The sequence below is a fragment of the Tamandua tetradactyla genome, chromosome 2, assembly GCF_023851605.1.
Source record: "Tamandua tetradactyla isolate mTamTet1 chromosome 2, mTamTet1.pri, whole genome shotgun sequence".
Taxonomy (NCBI): domain Eukaryota; kingdom Metazoa; phylum Chordata; class Mammalia; order Pilosa; family Myrmecophagidae; genus Tamandua; species Tamandua tetradactyla.
In genome coordinates, this window is record NC_135328.1 from 223,883,650 (window position 1) to 223,895,739 (window position 12,090).

Here is a 12,090-nt window from a genome sequence, read left to right on the forward strand (position 1 = left end):
GGAAGGACATGCAAGCGCACGGCATTCTGGGACCGGAAGCGGGGCGCACGCTGAGGCCGGGTACCATGGCGGCGGCGCGGAGCCGAAAGCGGTGAGTCTGGGTGCGAGGACCCAGTGGGCCTCCTGCGGCTGAGGGCGTGGAAAGGATCTCCCTTTGCCTGGTCCGCTGGGGGAGCGAGGCCGGGGGAGCCGGGCTGGCAGGGCTGTGACGCCGACGTCGTGGCCCTCAGGCGTCTGGCGGAGCTGTCGGTGGACGAGTTCCTGGCCTCCGGCTTTGAGTCCGAGTCGGAGTCGGAGCCTGAGGGCGCCCGGCAAGTGGAGACGCGGACGGCACGCGGAGTTGCCCGGAGCCCGTGTGGGCCAGGCGGAAGCTCCTTAGCCCGGTGAGCGGGGCCTGTCCCACGGGGCCGCATAGTCAGAACCTGTTTCCTCGCCCTGACCCGCCGCGTCTCAAGGGTGCCAACTTCTAACCGTTACCCCTAGCTCCTTTGGTTCATTCATTGTCTGCTCCGTACTAAGTGCTTTTAAGTTTAGCAAGCAAAGGGAGGTTGCCATCTGGTATAGCGGATCCTATTCTGGCTGGGATGATTCAGAGGATTGGTGAGTTAGAAGAGATAGATGTGGAGGGAAAGGAGAGCAAACGTCTGTGTACAAGAATAAGGAGTGTCGGGAGGCAGTGCGTGTGCTGCTGTGTTAAATGAACTGAGGAAGGGAAGACCGTTTGAAGAGATATTGTCTGAGCAGAGACTGTAGGGAATCAGCTGCTAGCACGGAAGGCCAAGAACGTTCTCACGGTTCCAGTAGCGGGAATAGCAAAGGGCCAGAAGTGGGAGTGTGTCTCAGTGCTTGGAGGACAGTGAGCGTGACCGCAGGAGAGAAAGTGAAGGGAGAGGAGCAGGAGGTGATCTCGGGGAGACAAGGAGCCGGGTCTTGTGGACTATTGTGAGACCTCCCTGCAAAATGGCAAATTACTTCAGCTTTTGCGGAGAAGAAAGATCAGGCAGCATGTGACACAGGGAGACCTTCTTGATGTTGCGTCAGGAACAGGTGGTAGGTATTAAGGGTGGAAGCAGAGCACCGTGTTTGGATGCTGTTATGGCAGGTGAGAAGCTGTGCTGGTTTAAATCAGTGGGATAGCAGAGGAGGCTGAGAGCTTTTGAAAGTGTTGTTGACGAGATTTCCTGATATATTACATGCTGAATTGAGCAGCAGAAGAGAGGTTTAAAGAATAACCCCGGGATTATCCTGAGTGCCTGGAAGGATGAAGTTACTAACACCTGAGAAAGTGCAGGGTGTGAATAGAACAGGTTTTGGGGGGGGGGCGGTCAGCTCAGCATTGTGTGTGTTGGGTTTGAGATGCACACATCAGACCTTACACTTGGAGGTATCAGGGAGGCTGTTGGATACATGGGTTTGGAGCTTAGGACCTGTCTTGTGGGATCGGACCTACCCCCATAGCCTCTCAGTGGAGATCAGCCAGCTGACAGCGCGGTAGGGACAGGAAGCTCCCCCCTAGTCCACTGGGCTCACTGACTTCCAGCCTTCTCAGGAGGCGAAAAGGCCGTGCCTCTGAACACAAGAACCAGCTCTCTCGGCTGAAGGACAAGGACCCCGAGTTCTACAAGTTCCTACAGGAGAATGATCAGAGTCTGCTGAACTTCAGTGACTCGGACAGCTCTGAGGATGTGGAGCTGCAGTTTCATGCCCTGCCGGACATGCTAGAGGTGTGGGTCTGGGCAGACCTGGGGGAGGGGCACCAGTGGCTTCCACAACCCTGGTCCATCCCAGCCTTCTGTCTGGTGCAGGAAGCAAGTGAAGAGGAGGATGGGGAGGACAGTGACACAGTTCCTGGAGGACTGAAGGGAAAGAAGAGGGACTCTGCCCCCGTGACTCTCGCCATGGTTGAGCGGTGGAAGCAGGTGGCAAAAGTGAGAAGTGGTGGAGTGAGCATTGGGTTTCCCTGCTGGGATGCTCACCTAACCTGAGGTGCCTCTGCTCAGAGGACTTTTCTCTGGGGCTTGGGTCTCTGGAGTTGTGATCAGCCCAGAAGAAGCGTGCATGATTCCTTGTGTGCTCCAGGAGGCCCAAGACTGTGTCTCTCCTGGTCAGAGCCCTCAGGGCCTCGCCTGTTCCCTTCCCGGTGTGAGACTGCTGCTCAGCTTTCTCTCTCAGGCTTCCTGCCGCCAGAAATCCCCTGTGGGTGGGAAGCAGGCATGCTTCTTGGTTGCTGGAGCCAGGGCTGGGGAAAGGGTGAAAGGGAGAACTCCAGATACATCTTGGGAGCTGCCATGGCCCTGGATTCAGGCCGCTGGGCCGCCTCCCTGGGGCCTCTGAGCTTGCTTCCTGCTCTCATGAGGGTTCTGGGTTCTGGCTCAGCAACCCACAGCTCCTACCACCAATCTGAGAAGTAGCCAAGGGTGGGCTCCTTGCTTTAGGAAGCTCCCAGACCTGGGCTTCCTTTCGCTCTACCCAAAAGCCCACCGTTCCCTCTCAGTGTTCACGGGCTTTCCATCTCTATAGCAACACCTTACTCCAAAGCTCTTCCACGAAGTGGTTCAGGCCTTTAAAGCAGCAGTGGCCACCACCCAAGGAGACCCAGAAGGTGCTGAGGCTGGCACATTCCAGGTCACAGACGGTGCTGGTAAGCTGGGGGCAAGGCGAGGGGGCCCAGGATCCGGGCGCTTTTTCCTGCATGTGTCTCAGCAGCTTTTGTGGCTCCCCTCGTTGCAGTGTTCAACGCTGTGGTTACCTTCTGTGTAAGAGACCTTGCTGGCTGCCTCCAGAAGCTGCTGTTTGGAAGGGCCCGGAAGGACAGTGGCAGGTGAAAGGAAAGAGAGTACTTATCCTTCTAGGCTTCAGAAGGGTGGGGTGGGGTGGGAATAAGGCTGGTCCAGGAGGGTGCATCTAAGTGGAGATGGCATTTTCTGACAGAAGACATTTGGAGGGTGGGGGAAAAGAGGAACGAGAGCAGGGGGTGGTAGAGTAATGGGGTCCTGGGCAGGGTTGGGTGCTGGGGATGAGGGATGGGGCTCCAGGAGACCTACAGTTGGCCTTGGACCCAGGCAGCTTGAGGAGGCCAGGCTGGAGGGAACACTTTGGGCCCTACCCTTTGCTCCTTCATGCATTTCAACAGGCTTTACCAAGCCTCAGCTGTGTGCCGTGTTCTGGGAAAGCTGAGGAAAAATGCACTTTGGGAAATCACAGTAAGCTTGGGCACCAATGCCAGATCTTCTGAGTTCTCAAAGGAGGTTATCTGCATTCCTAGGTGAAAGCAAACTCACAAACACTGGTGATTCAGGTTTTTCCAAAGTGTTTATTGGCCAAGGGGTATCTGCCTGCAGTGCCAGTAATTGGTGCTTGTGCTGGGCTGGCATGGACCTCAGCCAAAGGAGTCGAGAAGGGAGTGACCCTGCATGTTTGTGTCTGAGTAAGGGAGCTGGAGGTCTGGCGTCCCCTGGGACCTCAGGGAGCCTGAACTTGGGGAAGGGCAGCTTTTCTTGACTTTTGGGCTGGGTCAGGTAGTTGTGCCAAGTGGCCTGGAAGAGGGATTCGCGTGCTCCCCGCCTCCCCCGCCCCGCCGTAGGCTCTGGGCTGGCCTGCCAGGGAGCAGCATTTCCTCAAGAGCAGTTTGGTGCAGCTTCATGTCCACCTGCTGTGAAAGGCCCTGTCCATCTGGGCTTCAAGTGGGGAGGAAGTGACGGGGACTTCTTCCTGGCCTGTCTTGGGCAGTGTTGTCTCTGAGCCGCAGGGGCTCATGTCGTGGGGGCGGGGCTTCTCTCCAGGCCAGTGCAGCCATCCAGCAGTCCACTGTGGGGGAAGCTACGTCTGGACATCAAGGCTTACCTGAGCGCAGTCACACAGGTGCGGTGCTGGCCAGGGGATTCCTTATCATCTGCCTGGCACCCCTGCAGAGCCCCTTCCTTGCCGGCCCAGGCTTGGCCACATCTGGTGCTCTGGCCATAGCCTTCAGGGCCGGCAGATGGGCATTAAGTCTCAGTGTCCTCTTCCTTCCGGTACCCAGCTGGTAACCTGCCTGACAGAGGCGACGGTGGCTGCAGCCGTCCTGCAGCACATAAGCCACGTGGTGCCCTACTTCCTGACCTTCCCCAAACAGTGCCGCATGCTGCTGAAGGTGAGAAGTTTTTCATGGATGTCTCCCCACACCTGGCCAGAGCAGAGGTGGTGACAGGCTCACACTTGCTCCTCACCTGGGGGACCCTGGCACGACACCACAGGGTTCTCACGTGTGAGGCTGTGATTGCTGCCAGGGTAGGAGCCATGAGATGTGCTTTTTGCACGCATGCTAACGCACGTTCACTTTGTGCGCCTGTGTGACGACAGCTCCTCACCCGCCTGCCTGGCACTCTGGGAAGGGCTGTCTCCTGCCCCTGCGAGAGGGGAAGGTGCTGCTGGCCCTGGGGGTCGCTGGTGGGAGACCTGCTGCTGCCCCAGCCTTCCCTGCAGGTGCCGGGGCTAGCCACGTGGGGCTTGGGTGTGAGTCTAGGGGCCGGGCCTGACCAGTGACATCCCGCCCTCCTCAGAGGATGGTGGCATTGTGGAGTGCAGGCGAGGAGACCCTGCGTGTGCTGGCCTTCTTGGTCCTCGTCAGGGTTTGCCGGCACAAGAAGGATGCCTTCCTGAGCCCCGTTCTCAAGGTAGCACTGAGGGTAGGCTGTGCCTTGTGGGTGGGGCTGGCGTCCTTGCCAGATCTGCCACTTGGGACGTGCCCAGGCCCCAGGTTGCAATCTCTTGCTGAGGACAGGTGGGGTGATGGTGGTTGAGGAAGCTGGGCCTCCTTGCACGTGACCCCCAGGCTCCTCATCTCCTGCATAGCTGCTCATCCCTCTCATGACCGTCTGTCCTCCAGGAGGCCCTCTCGTTCTGCAGGGGCAGGTGGTGCCTCAGGAGCTGTGTGCCGGGGAGGGGGCTGCAGCAGCTGGGCAGTGGTGCCCACCTGGGGCCGGAGCTCTGAGGGAGAGGCCTGGGGCTAGGTGGGGGTCCACAGGGCGGTGGGCTCTGCATCAGCTCTGACAGGGTCTTTTCGGCAGCAAATGTACATCACATATGTGAAGAACTGCAAGTTCACCTCCCCGAGTGCGCTGCCCGCAATCACTTTCATGCAGCGGACGTTGACCGAGATGTTGGCTCTGGACACAGGCGTCTCCTACCAGCATGCCTTCCTCTATATCCGCCAGCTCGCTATCCACCTGCGCAATGCCATGGCCACACGCAAGAAGGTACTGGGGGTGCTCATGCTACTCTGCGTGGGGCGGCAGCTAGATAGAGGGCCCGGGGGGGCACCCCCAGAGTGAGCCCCCGCCAGCCTCGCTGGGAGCCATGAAGCCCCTCTAGTGCTGCCCCCATGGCCTTGCTCCTCCAGGAGACACACCAGTCTGTGTACAACTGGCAGTTTGTGCACTGCCTCCACCTGTGGTGCCGTGTGCTCAGCTCTGCCCACCCTGGCGAGGCCCTCCAGCCCTTGGTGTACCCCCTCTCCCAGGTCATTATCGGCTGTATCAAGTGAGTTGGGGGCTTCGTTCATCCTCAAGGGGAGAGGGGAAGTGGGGTTCTGGTGCCATGAAGCTGGAGGGCTGGGGCAGAAGGGCAGGTGTAGGTCTAACCAGGTGGCGCAGACTCCTTAAGTCTGCTGGAGAGGAGTCACCCAGGTTGGGGTGGGAGGGATGGGTCACACTGAAAAGGTTCTGATGGCAAGAGGGGGAGAAGGGGAGGTCTGAGTGAGCACCTCCCCCCTTACATCAAGGTTCTGGGGGTGGAGCGGCGCCCATGGCTAGGCTGGTAGGTTGAGTTGGGAGGAGGTGCTGTGGAGCCTGAGATTGCCCTTCCAGACCAGGGAGCCCACAGGCCCCTCCCAAGCTGGCCTTACTCCCCAACTGTTGCCCTCAGGCTGGTCCCCACGGCCCGCTTCTATCCGCTGCGCATGCACTGCGTGCGTGCACTGACGCTGCTTTCGGAGAGCACAGGCACCTTCATCCCAGTGCTGCCATTTGTCCTCGAGGTGAGTGGGGTGGGGGCGGCTCTCCTAGGAGCTCAGCTGGGCAGCCAGTGTGGGGCAGGGTCATGAACCTCTGGGCCCCGCTGTCTCCCCATCAGCTGTGGGAGTGGATCCGGTAAGCCGTCGGGTCTTGTGAGAAGTGTTTCCCACTGAGCACCTGGCCGTCAGCGTGTGCTGGAAGCTGCAGCTCTGTGCTGAGGACGTGGACGTTGGCTCCCAGGGGGCCCAAGACGCGGCCATTTGTCCAAGTTTAGGGTTAGGGGTGGGCTTGCATTGTTTGTGTGAAGATGGCATGTGTACGTGGGTGTGCTGCTGGCACGTGTGCGTCGTGGCTTACACAGCTAGGTATGCCTAAGGCTGGAGGCAGGGAAGCCATTATAGCTCCCATTGAGGAACTGTGTCCCTTCCCTCGCAGGAGCACTTGTGCCGTCGTTCCTGCTCTCAGCACTGGCTCTCCAGCCCCATGAGGCCAGGAGAGAGGGAAGGGAGGCTGCTGCACGTGCCTCCGTGTACTTCATCTGCCCTCTGCGGGCATCTCTGTTTGCTCTCTGTCCTGGTCTCGGGTATCTCTTGTGGCCTCTCTCTGGCCCAGCTTGGCTTTTGCCTTTGCACTGACAAGGGGCCGGGGGCGCCTCAGACTTTTCAGGGCTTGGTGCTGTTCCCTGGGCAGTGTCTCTGCCCAGAGTTGCTCGGGCATGGCCTTCCCCCTCCCGGGTGGTGCAGGTTCTGCTGCCACTTTCCCAAAGAAAGCAGACCGGCAGTGGAAACAGAGCTCACAGGGCCTAGTCTGAGCCAGGCCAAAGGGCAGCTTTCTCCCAGGGGCTCGGTTTCTCGTTCCCTCTGTGACTGTTTTTTGTTTGGAGCTGAACTCAGCTGTCTGGCTCCAGGGGCATGGAAGACTCTCCACCTGAGTCTTCCCCGCTGGACTTCCCTTGGCCCTTCTCAGTGTCAGCCCTGCCCCCATCCCAGGCTTCCACACGAGGGGTCCCCATTGGTGAGGGCCACTGGGGCTGGGGAGGGGTTTTCTTGGACGGGCTGAGGCCTGGGTTGCGAGTGCAGGATGCTGTGGGGGTTGTGCAGAGTCCAGGCCCCCCGAGACCCCGTTGTGGCCTGCCTGTGGCTCGGCCCATGTTCTGTTCTGCTGGGCTGCATGTCCCTGCTGTGGCTTCATTGCTGGTGCTGCCGAACCAAGTGTGGGAGCTGGCCGCAGGATCAAATCGGTGGGGACAGCCCTGAGTGATGAGGTTTGGAGAGATGGGGGCCAAAGCAACCATTCTTGTGTGCAGAGGCTTGTCATAAGCCCAGTTTTTCGATTCTGGGTGGGGCAGGGCTGGCATTTGTGCCTCTGCAACCACGGAGTGTGTCTGCTGGTCCTGCCCGCTTGGTAGAGCCGGATTCCCTGAGCCTAGGTTCCTGCGAGGGTCGTTGTGGGACTGCCTTGTGTCCCATCTGCTTGTCCCTGGCTTGTCAATGGCTGTGGGAGGGGCAGAGCTCACGCTCACACACCTCCCCCAGGCAGGGATCGGGGAAGCAGCACACAGGGTTTTCTGGGTTTCATCACCAGCGGGTATTGGCTTGGGCAGTGTCACCGTGGGTGCCATGGAACGGCCATGGCGCCACATTGCTCTGCTCTTGCTCAGGTCTTCCAGCAGGTGGACTTCAACAAGAAGCCGGGGCGCGTAAGCTCCAGGCCCATCAACTTTGCCGTGATTCTGAAGCTGTCCAATGCCAACCTGCTGGAGAAGGCGTACCGGGTGAGGGTCTCCACCTCCTGGGAGGGTTCCCGTGGGCAGTGTCCTGGGTGGCCACAGAGATGGGCAGGTGCTAACCGCAAGGGTGTGTGCCCTAAATGGGAGCCCTGACCCCGTGGGTCTCCCGGAGTGGGCCTAGCTGACCCCTGGGCACACAGTAGGGCCTTGCTGTGCTGGCTGACCCCAGGTCCTGAGCCACTTCTCCCCCCCGAACCACAGGACGGGCTGCTGGAACATCTGTGCGACCTCAGTCTCGAGTACTTTCACAGCCAGGCCCACAGCATTGCCTTCCCGGAGCTGGCACTGCCCGCCATCCTACAGGTCTGCTACCCCTGCCCATGAGCTAGCAGAACTCCTAACTCCACCTGGGACTGGGTTCCCCAGGGTCCGAGGGGTGGCAGGCATGAGAGGGGTGTACGTAGGGTTTGTGGCTCGGGCGAGGGGCTTGGCCTCTCAGTGGCCTGGGGTCCTCCCAGGGCTGTCCCACGGGAAAGGGCAGCAGGAGGGCTACACGAGTTAGGGCTGGGGTGCCAGACGTGGGTCTCTGACCCTGGTCCTCTTGTCCCTGGCTGCCTGTTTCTGCATGCTTCTGGGCAGACTTGGGGGTTAGGGGGCATCAGGAGATGGCTCCTCAGACCCCATCTCAGCCTTTCCTTGGCAGCACTGAGTGGGGTGGAGTTTGGGGTGGAGTTTAGTTGCCTTCTCATACCTCACGGGGTCCATTTGCTTTTAGCCCAGATGCCACGTCCTGGGAGGCAGGTGCCTCTCACAGGAAAGGGGGCGTGGTGGCCCTGTGTGGTCTCAGCACTCTCTGCCTTCCGTGGGTTCTCTCGGCCTTCAAGGGCACCTCTGTTTCTGGGCTCCACGTCCCGGGGGATGGAGGTTAGAGGAGGCTCAGGAAGTGGTCTTGGTGAAAAAAGGGCCAGACCTCAAGCTGCGGGAGCTCATGTGGTTTCTTGCAGCTGCTCAGCTCTCCTCTGGGAGCTTCAGTGTCCCGTAGATGACACGTGAGTGAGCATGGCTGTGTCAGTCAAGCCTTATCTGTGCCTCTCCTGCCTGTAGCCCTCTTGACCGCCCATGGGCCTAGAAGTCACCTCACACTTCCACCTATGTACACAACCATGCACTTGGGTGTGAAACAGACAGGCCTCGTATCTGTTGCCTGTTCCTGCCTGGCACTGACTGAGGGCCCTTAGACCACTCACTAACCCCACAGCTGAAGGTCTTCCTGCGGGAGTGCAAGGTCACCAACTACTGCCGGCAGGCCCGCCAGTTGCTGGACAAGGTGCAGGAGAACACCGAGTACATCCGCAGCCGCCGCCAGAGGGCCACCTTTGGTGTGTCCGACCAGCAGGCCGTGGTCAGTGGGGGTGGGGGTGGGTGGATGGGGATGGCCCTGCCATGGGCACACCTTGGCACAGTGGTGGAGGCTGGGCAGTGAGGGTAGACCTGACTCCCTGGAGGGAGGGCCCAGGGACCAGACCTTGAGGCTCCCATCCCTCCTCAGGTTGCCTGGGAAAAGCAGACCCGCGCAGAGGGGACCCCACTCGCCAAGTACTACAGCCACTGGAGGAAGCTACGAGACCGAGAAATCCAGCTGGAGATCAGTGGCAAAGAGCGGGTAAGGCCAGGGACCCTGGGGCGTCCTGGGGGGAACCGGGGGGGCCGGCCGACTGGTCTGTTCTGAGCCGTGGATTAAGCTCAGCAACCGGCACTATCCTGTCAGGCAAGGAGGAGGCCGCTGGGGAGGCGCCTGGCTTGTGGTCCTTAACTGCTGTGAGAACGTCCCAGGCTGGGAACTGGTGCCTAGGGCCTGGTGGGCACCTTGGGGGTGGGGCATCATGATTTGGGAGCAGAAGGGCGGGTGACCTGTGGCTGGGCCTCTGGCATGCGAGGCTACCACGTCCTTGCGGGACTCTGCAGTGACCCAACCATGGGGCAAGCCTGCCTGGCTGGGGGGCCCAAGCAGGAGCTGGCGCATCAGGGCATGGTACCACCTGACCTACCTGTTGGGCAGTGAAGGATTTGGGCAAGGGCAGGCCTGGGCCGTGGGGGGTGGGCCCCCAGTTTGGGTCTTCTGGTGGGGAGTGTCCAGGGGAGCCCAGTAGGAAAGTCGTGCCCTCAGTCCAGCAGCAAGACGCACAGGCGCCCGCCGTCCACACCCAACCTGTCCACCCGCCTGTGAACTGCGTGGCTGAGGGGTCACCAGGATTTGGCAACAAGCAGGAAAGCAGAGACTGGGGGAGACACACAGAAGCCCGGTGTCCACTTGGGGGTGCTGGGTGTTGGAGGAGAGGTGTCTGTTGGCCTTGGAGGCCATGTGAGGCAAGAGGGGCCACCCTTGCAGTCTTGTCCCAGGGTTCTCAGCATCTTGCCCACTATTCCAACCTGTTCCTCTTGGTTCCTCCAGCTGGAAGATTTGAACTTTCCGGAAATAAAGCGTCGGAAAATGGCCGACAGGAAGAATGAGGACAGAAGGGAGTTCGGGGACCTTTTTGATCTGGACAGTGGCGAGGAGGATGCATCAGACTTCCTGGAGCGTGGTGAGGAGTGTGGGCTGAGCTGCCTGCCTGTGTCCCCGGGGAGAGGGGTGGGGGAGAGGGGTCCTCGGGGCCAGGACCCTGGTGGTCTGTACTCCCCCGGCCCTCCCAGTGTTAAGACCCTGCTTGGGGCATGTTTGTGTTGGTTGCAGCCCCCACTCCTGCCTGGGGTTCTGCAGTCCTGGGACTCTGCTGATTCTGGGCATGTTGGGGGCCCAGCTACATTTGAGCTGGCCCTCCCCTCCTCTGTCAGTTGCCCCCACTCCAGCCCTGGGTGGTCTGTGGAGGTGGGTGTCACTCACACAGGTCCTTGTTGGCCCCCAGGGACACCTCAGTCCTTGAGAGCTCTGCAGGGGGCCGAGGAGGAGGTGGAGGAGGAGGAGGAGGCGGCCAGCCATCGCAGCGGAGAGGAGGGAGTCAGTGACACAGAGGGTGAGTGCATCTGTCCAGGAGCCCCTCCTGGAGGGGCCGCCAGCTGCTCTTCCTTGTCAGCCCTGGCTGCAGATGCAGCGGCTGCGCTGATAAATGAATTAATGTCGTGATTAATTAGTGAAGAGTCACCTCCAAGGCTGGCTTCTTCCTGATAAAGCCAAACGTATGTGGTCTTCGCTCCTCTGCAGATGGAGGCATGGACGCGGAAGCGAGGCTGGGCCCTGGGGAGCTGCAGCTGCTGGCCCAGGGGCCAGAGGACATGCTGGAGGAGCTCCAGCTCTCCGAGGAGGACTGAGGGCCCCGGAGCATCATGGGCCATGCAGGGCCAAGCTGGGCCCAGGCCTACAACGCCACAAATAGAGGGAGAGGGCAGTCGATGTGGACAGGACTTTATTTTTACAACGTGAGAGACCATACACACCCAAGCCGCGGAGCCTGTCCCTAGCAGCAGGGTTAGCAAAGGAAGCTGGCCTGGGGATGGTCTCTGCACTCATACTCTCCGGCCTCAGGGTGCCCCAAACTTTGCAAAGACAGGTCAGTCCAGAGGAAGCCTCCCTGCTGGCCTCTGGTCTGCTCTGTCCATCTTTGGCTTGTCTGCAGCTCTGTGGGCAGAGGCTCTGCGGGGTGGTGGGTGCAGAGCCCCAGGGCACCCACAAGGATGTAGAAATGCATTCTTTTCCTAAGACTTGTTGCCTTTTACAACCTTGTGTTTTTTCCATCCAAAACAGAGGGACCGTGGGGGGAGGTGCCTTTGCCCCCAGCAGCAGGAGAGGCCCTGGGGGCTGCCCGCTGCTCAGCACAGGGGCTGGGGGAGCTCCATGGCCCCTGGGAGCAGGGCTGCCGTCCCATTCTCTTGCTTGGGGGAGGCCACCGCAGCTGGGGATGATGGTTGCTCTCCAGCTGTGAGCTCACACCCAGGGGCTGGGAGGGTCGGCGGCTGCAGTGGCAGAGCCACGGGGAAGCTGGCCATGTAGAAGATGCGGCCCAGGCGCCTGGCCACCTGCGGGGACCGGCTGTGGTGGGCGTCCTGGGCTGGGCCTGGGGAGGGGGTGGGGCCCTGGGCTTGCACCTGCCTCCCCCCCCCCCCCCCCATGGCAAGGCTACCTGGCACCTGCTTCTCCACCATGGCTACTCACCTGGGCCCGGATCTTGAGGGCTGGCCCCAGCTTCAGCCCCATGGTAGTCAGCAGGTGCTCCTCTGTCAGTAGGGGCAGCGTCTCCCCGTCAATGCCCTGCTCTCTGAAGACCTGAGGGAGCCAGGCTGTGAGTGTAGGGAGCCTGGCACTCTCCAGGGGTTCCGGACGTAGTAGCCAGGTGGGATGGAACTGCCGATGACCCCGCGGGGAATATCCCG

General features: G+C 60.5%; 2 protein-coding genes across 4 annotated transcripts in view; one reads left to right on the top strand and one right to left on the bottom strand.

Annotated features, from left to right (window-relative positions):
• NOC2L (NOC2 like nucleolar associated transcriptional repressor) lies at positions 1 to 11,421 on the top strand. The gene is made up of 19 exons (XM_077151640.1): positions 1 to 91; positions 231 to 383; positions 1,550 to 1,724; positions 1,806 to 1,928; positions 2,521 to 2,641; positions 2,731 to 2,821; positions 3,783 to 3,861; positions 4,022 to 4,132; positions 4,542 to 4,655; positions 5,049 to 5,237; positions 5,381 to 5,520; positions 5,905 to 6,016; positions 7,654 to 7,767; positions 7,984 to 8,085; positions 8,981 to 9,124; positions 9,272 to 9,385; positions 10,175 to 10,307; positions 10,629 to 10,736; positions 10,925 to 11,421. Exons 1-19 carry the CDS (start codon positions 9 to 11, stop codon positions 11,029 to 11,031), a joined length of 2,313 nt encoding a protein of 770 aa, XP_077007755.1. The 5' UTR covers positions 1 to 8; the 3' UTR covers positions 11,032 to 11,421.
• The window catches only part of SAMD11 (sterile alpha motif domain containing 11), a 15,836-nt gene continuing 14,855 nt past the window's right edge, over positions 11,110 to 12,090 (bottom strand). For all 3 annotated transcript variants that reach the window (XM_077151637.1, XM_077151639.1, XM_077151638.1), the window contains exons 13-14: positions 11,873 to 11,983; positions 11,110 to 11,736 (exon numbers count right to left, since the gene is read on the bottom strand). In XM_077151637.1, the coding sequence (XP_077007752.1) occupies positions 11,530 to 11,736; positions 11,873 to 11,983 (318 nt within the window). In that variant the 3' untranslated portion in view covers positions 11,110 to 11,529. The remainder of the gene's footprint in view (positions 11,737 to 11,872; positions 11,984 to 12,090) is intronic.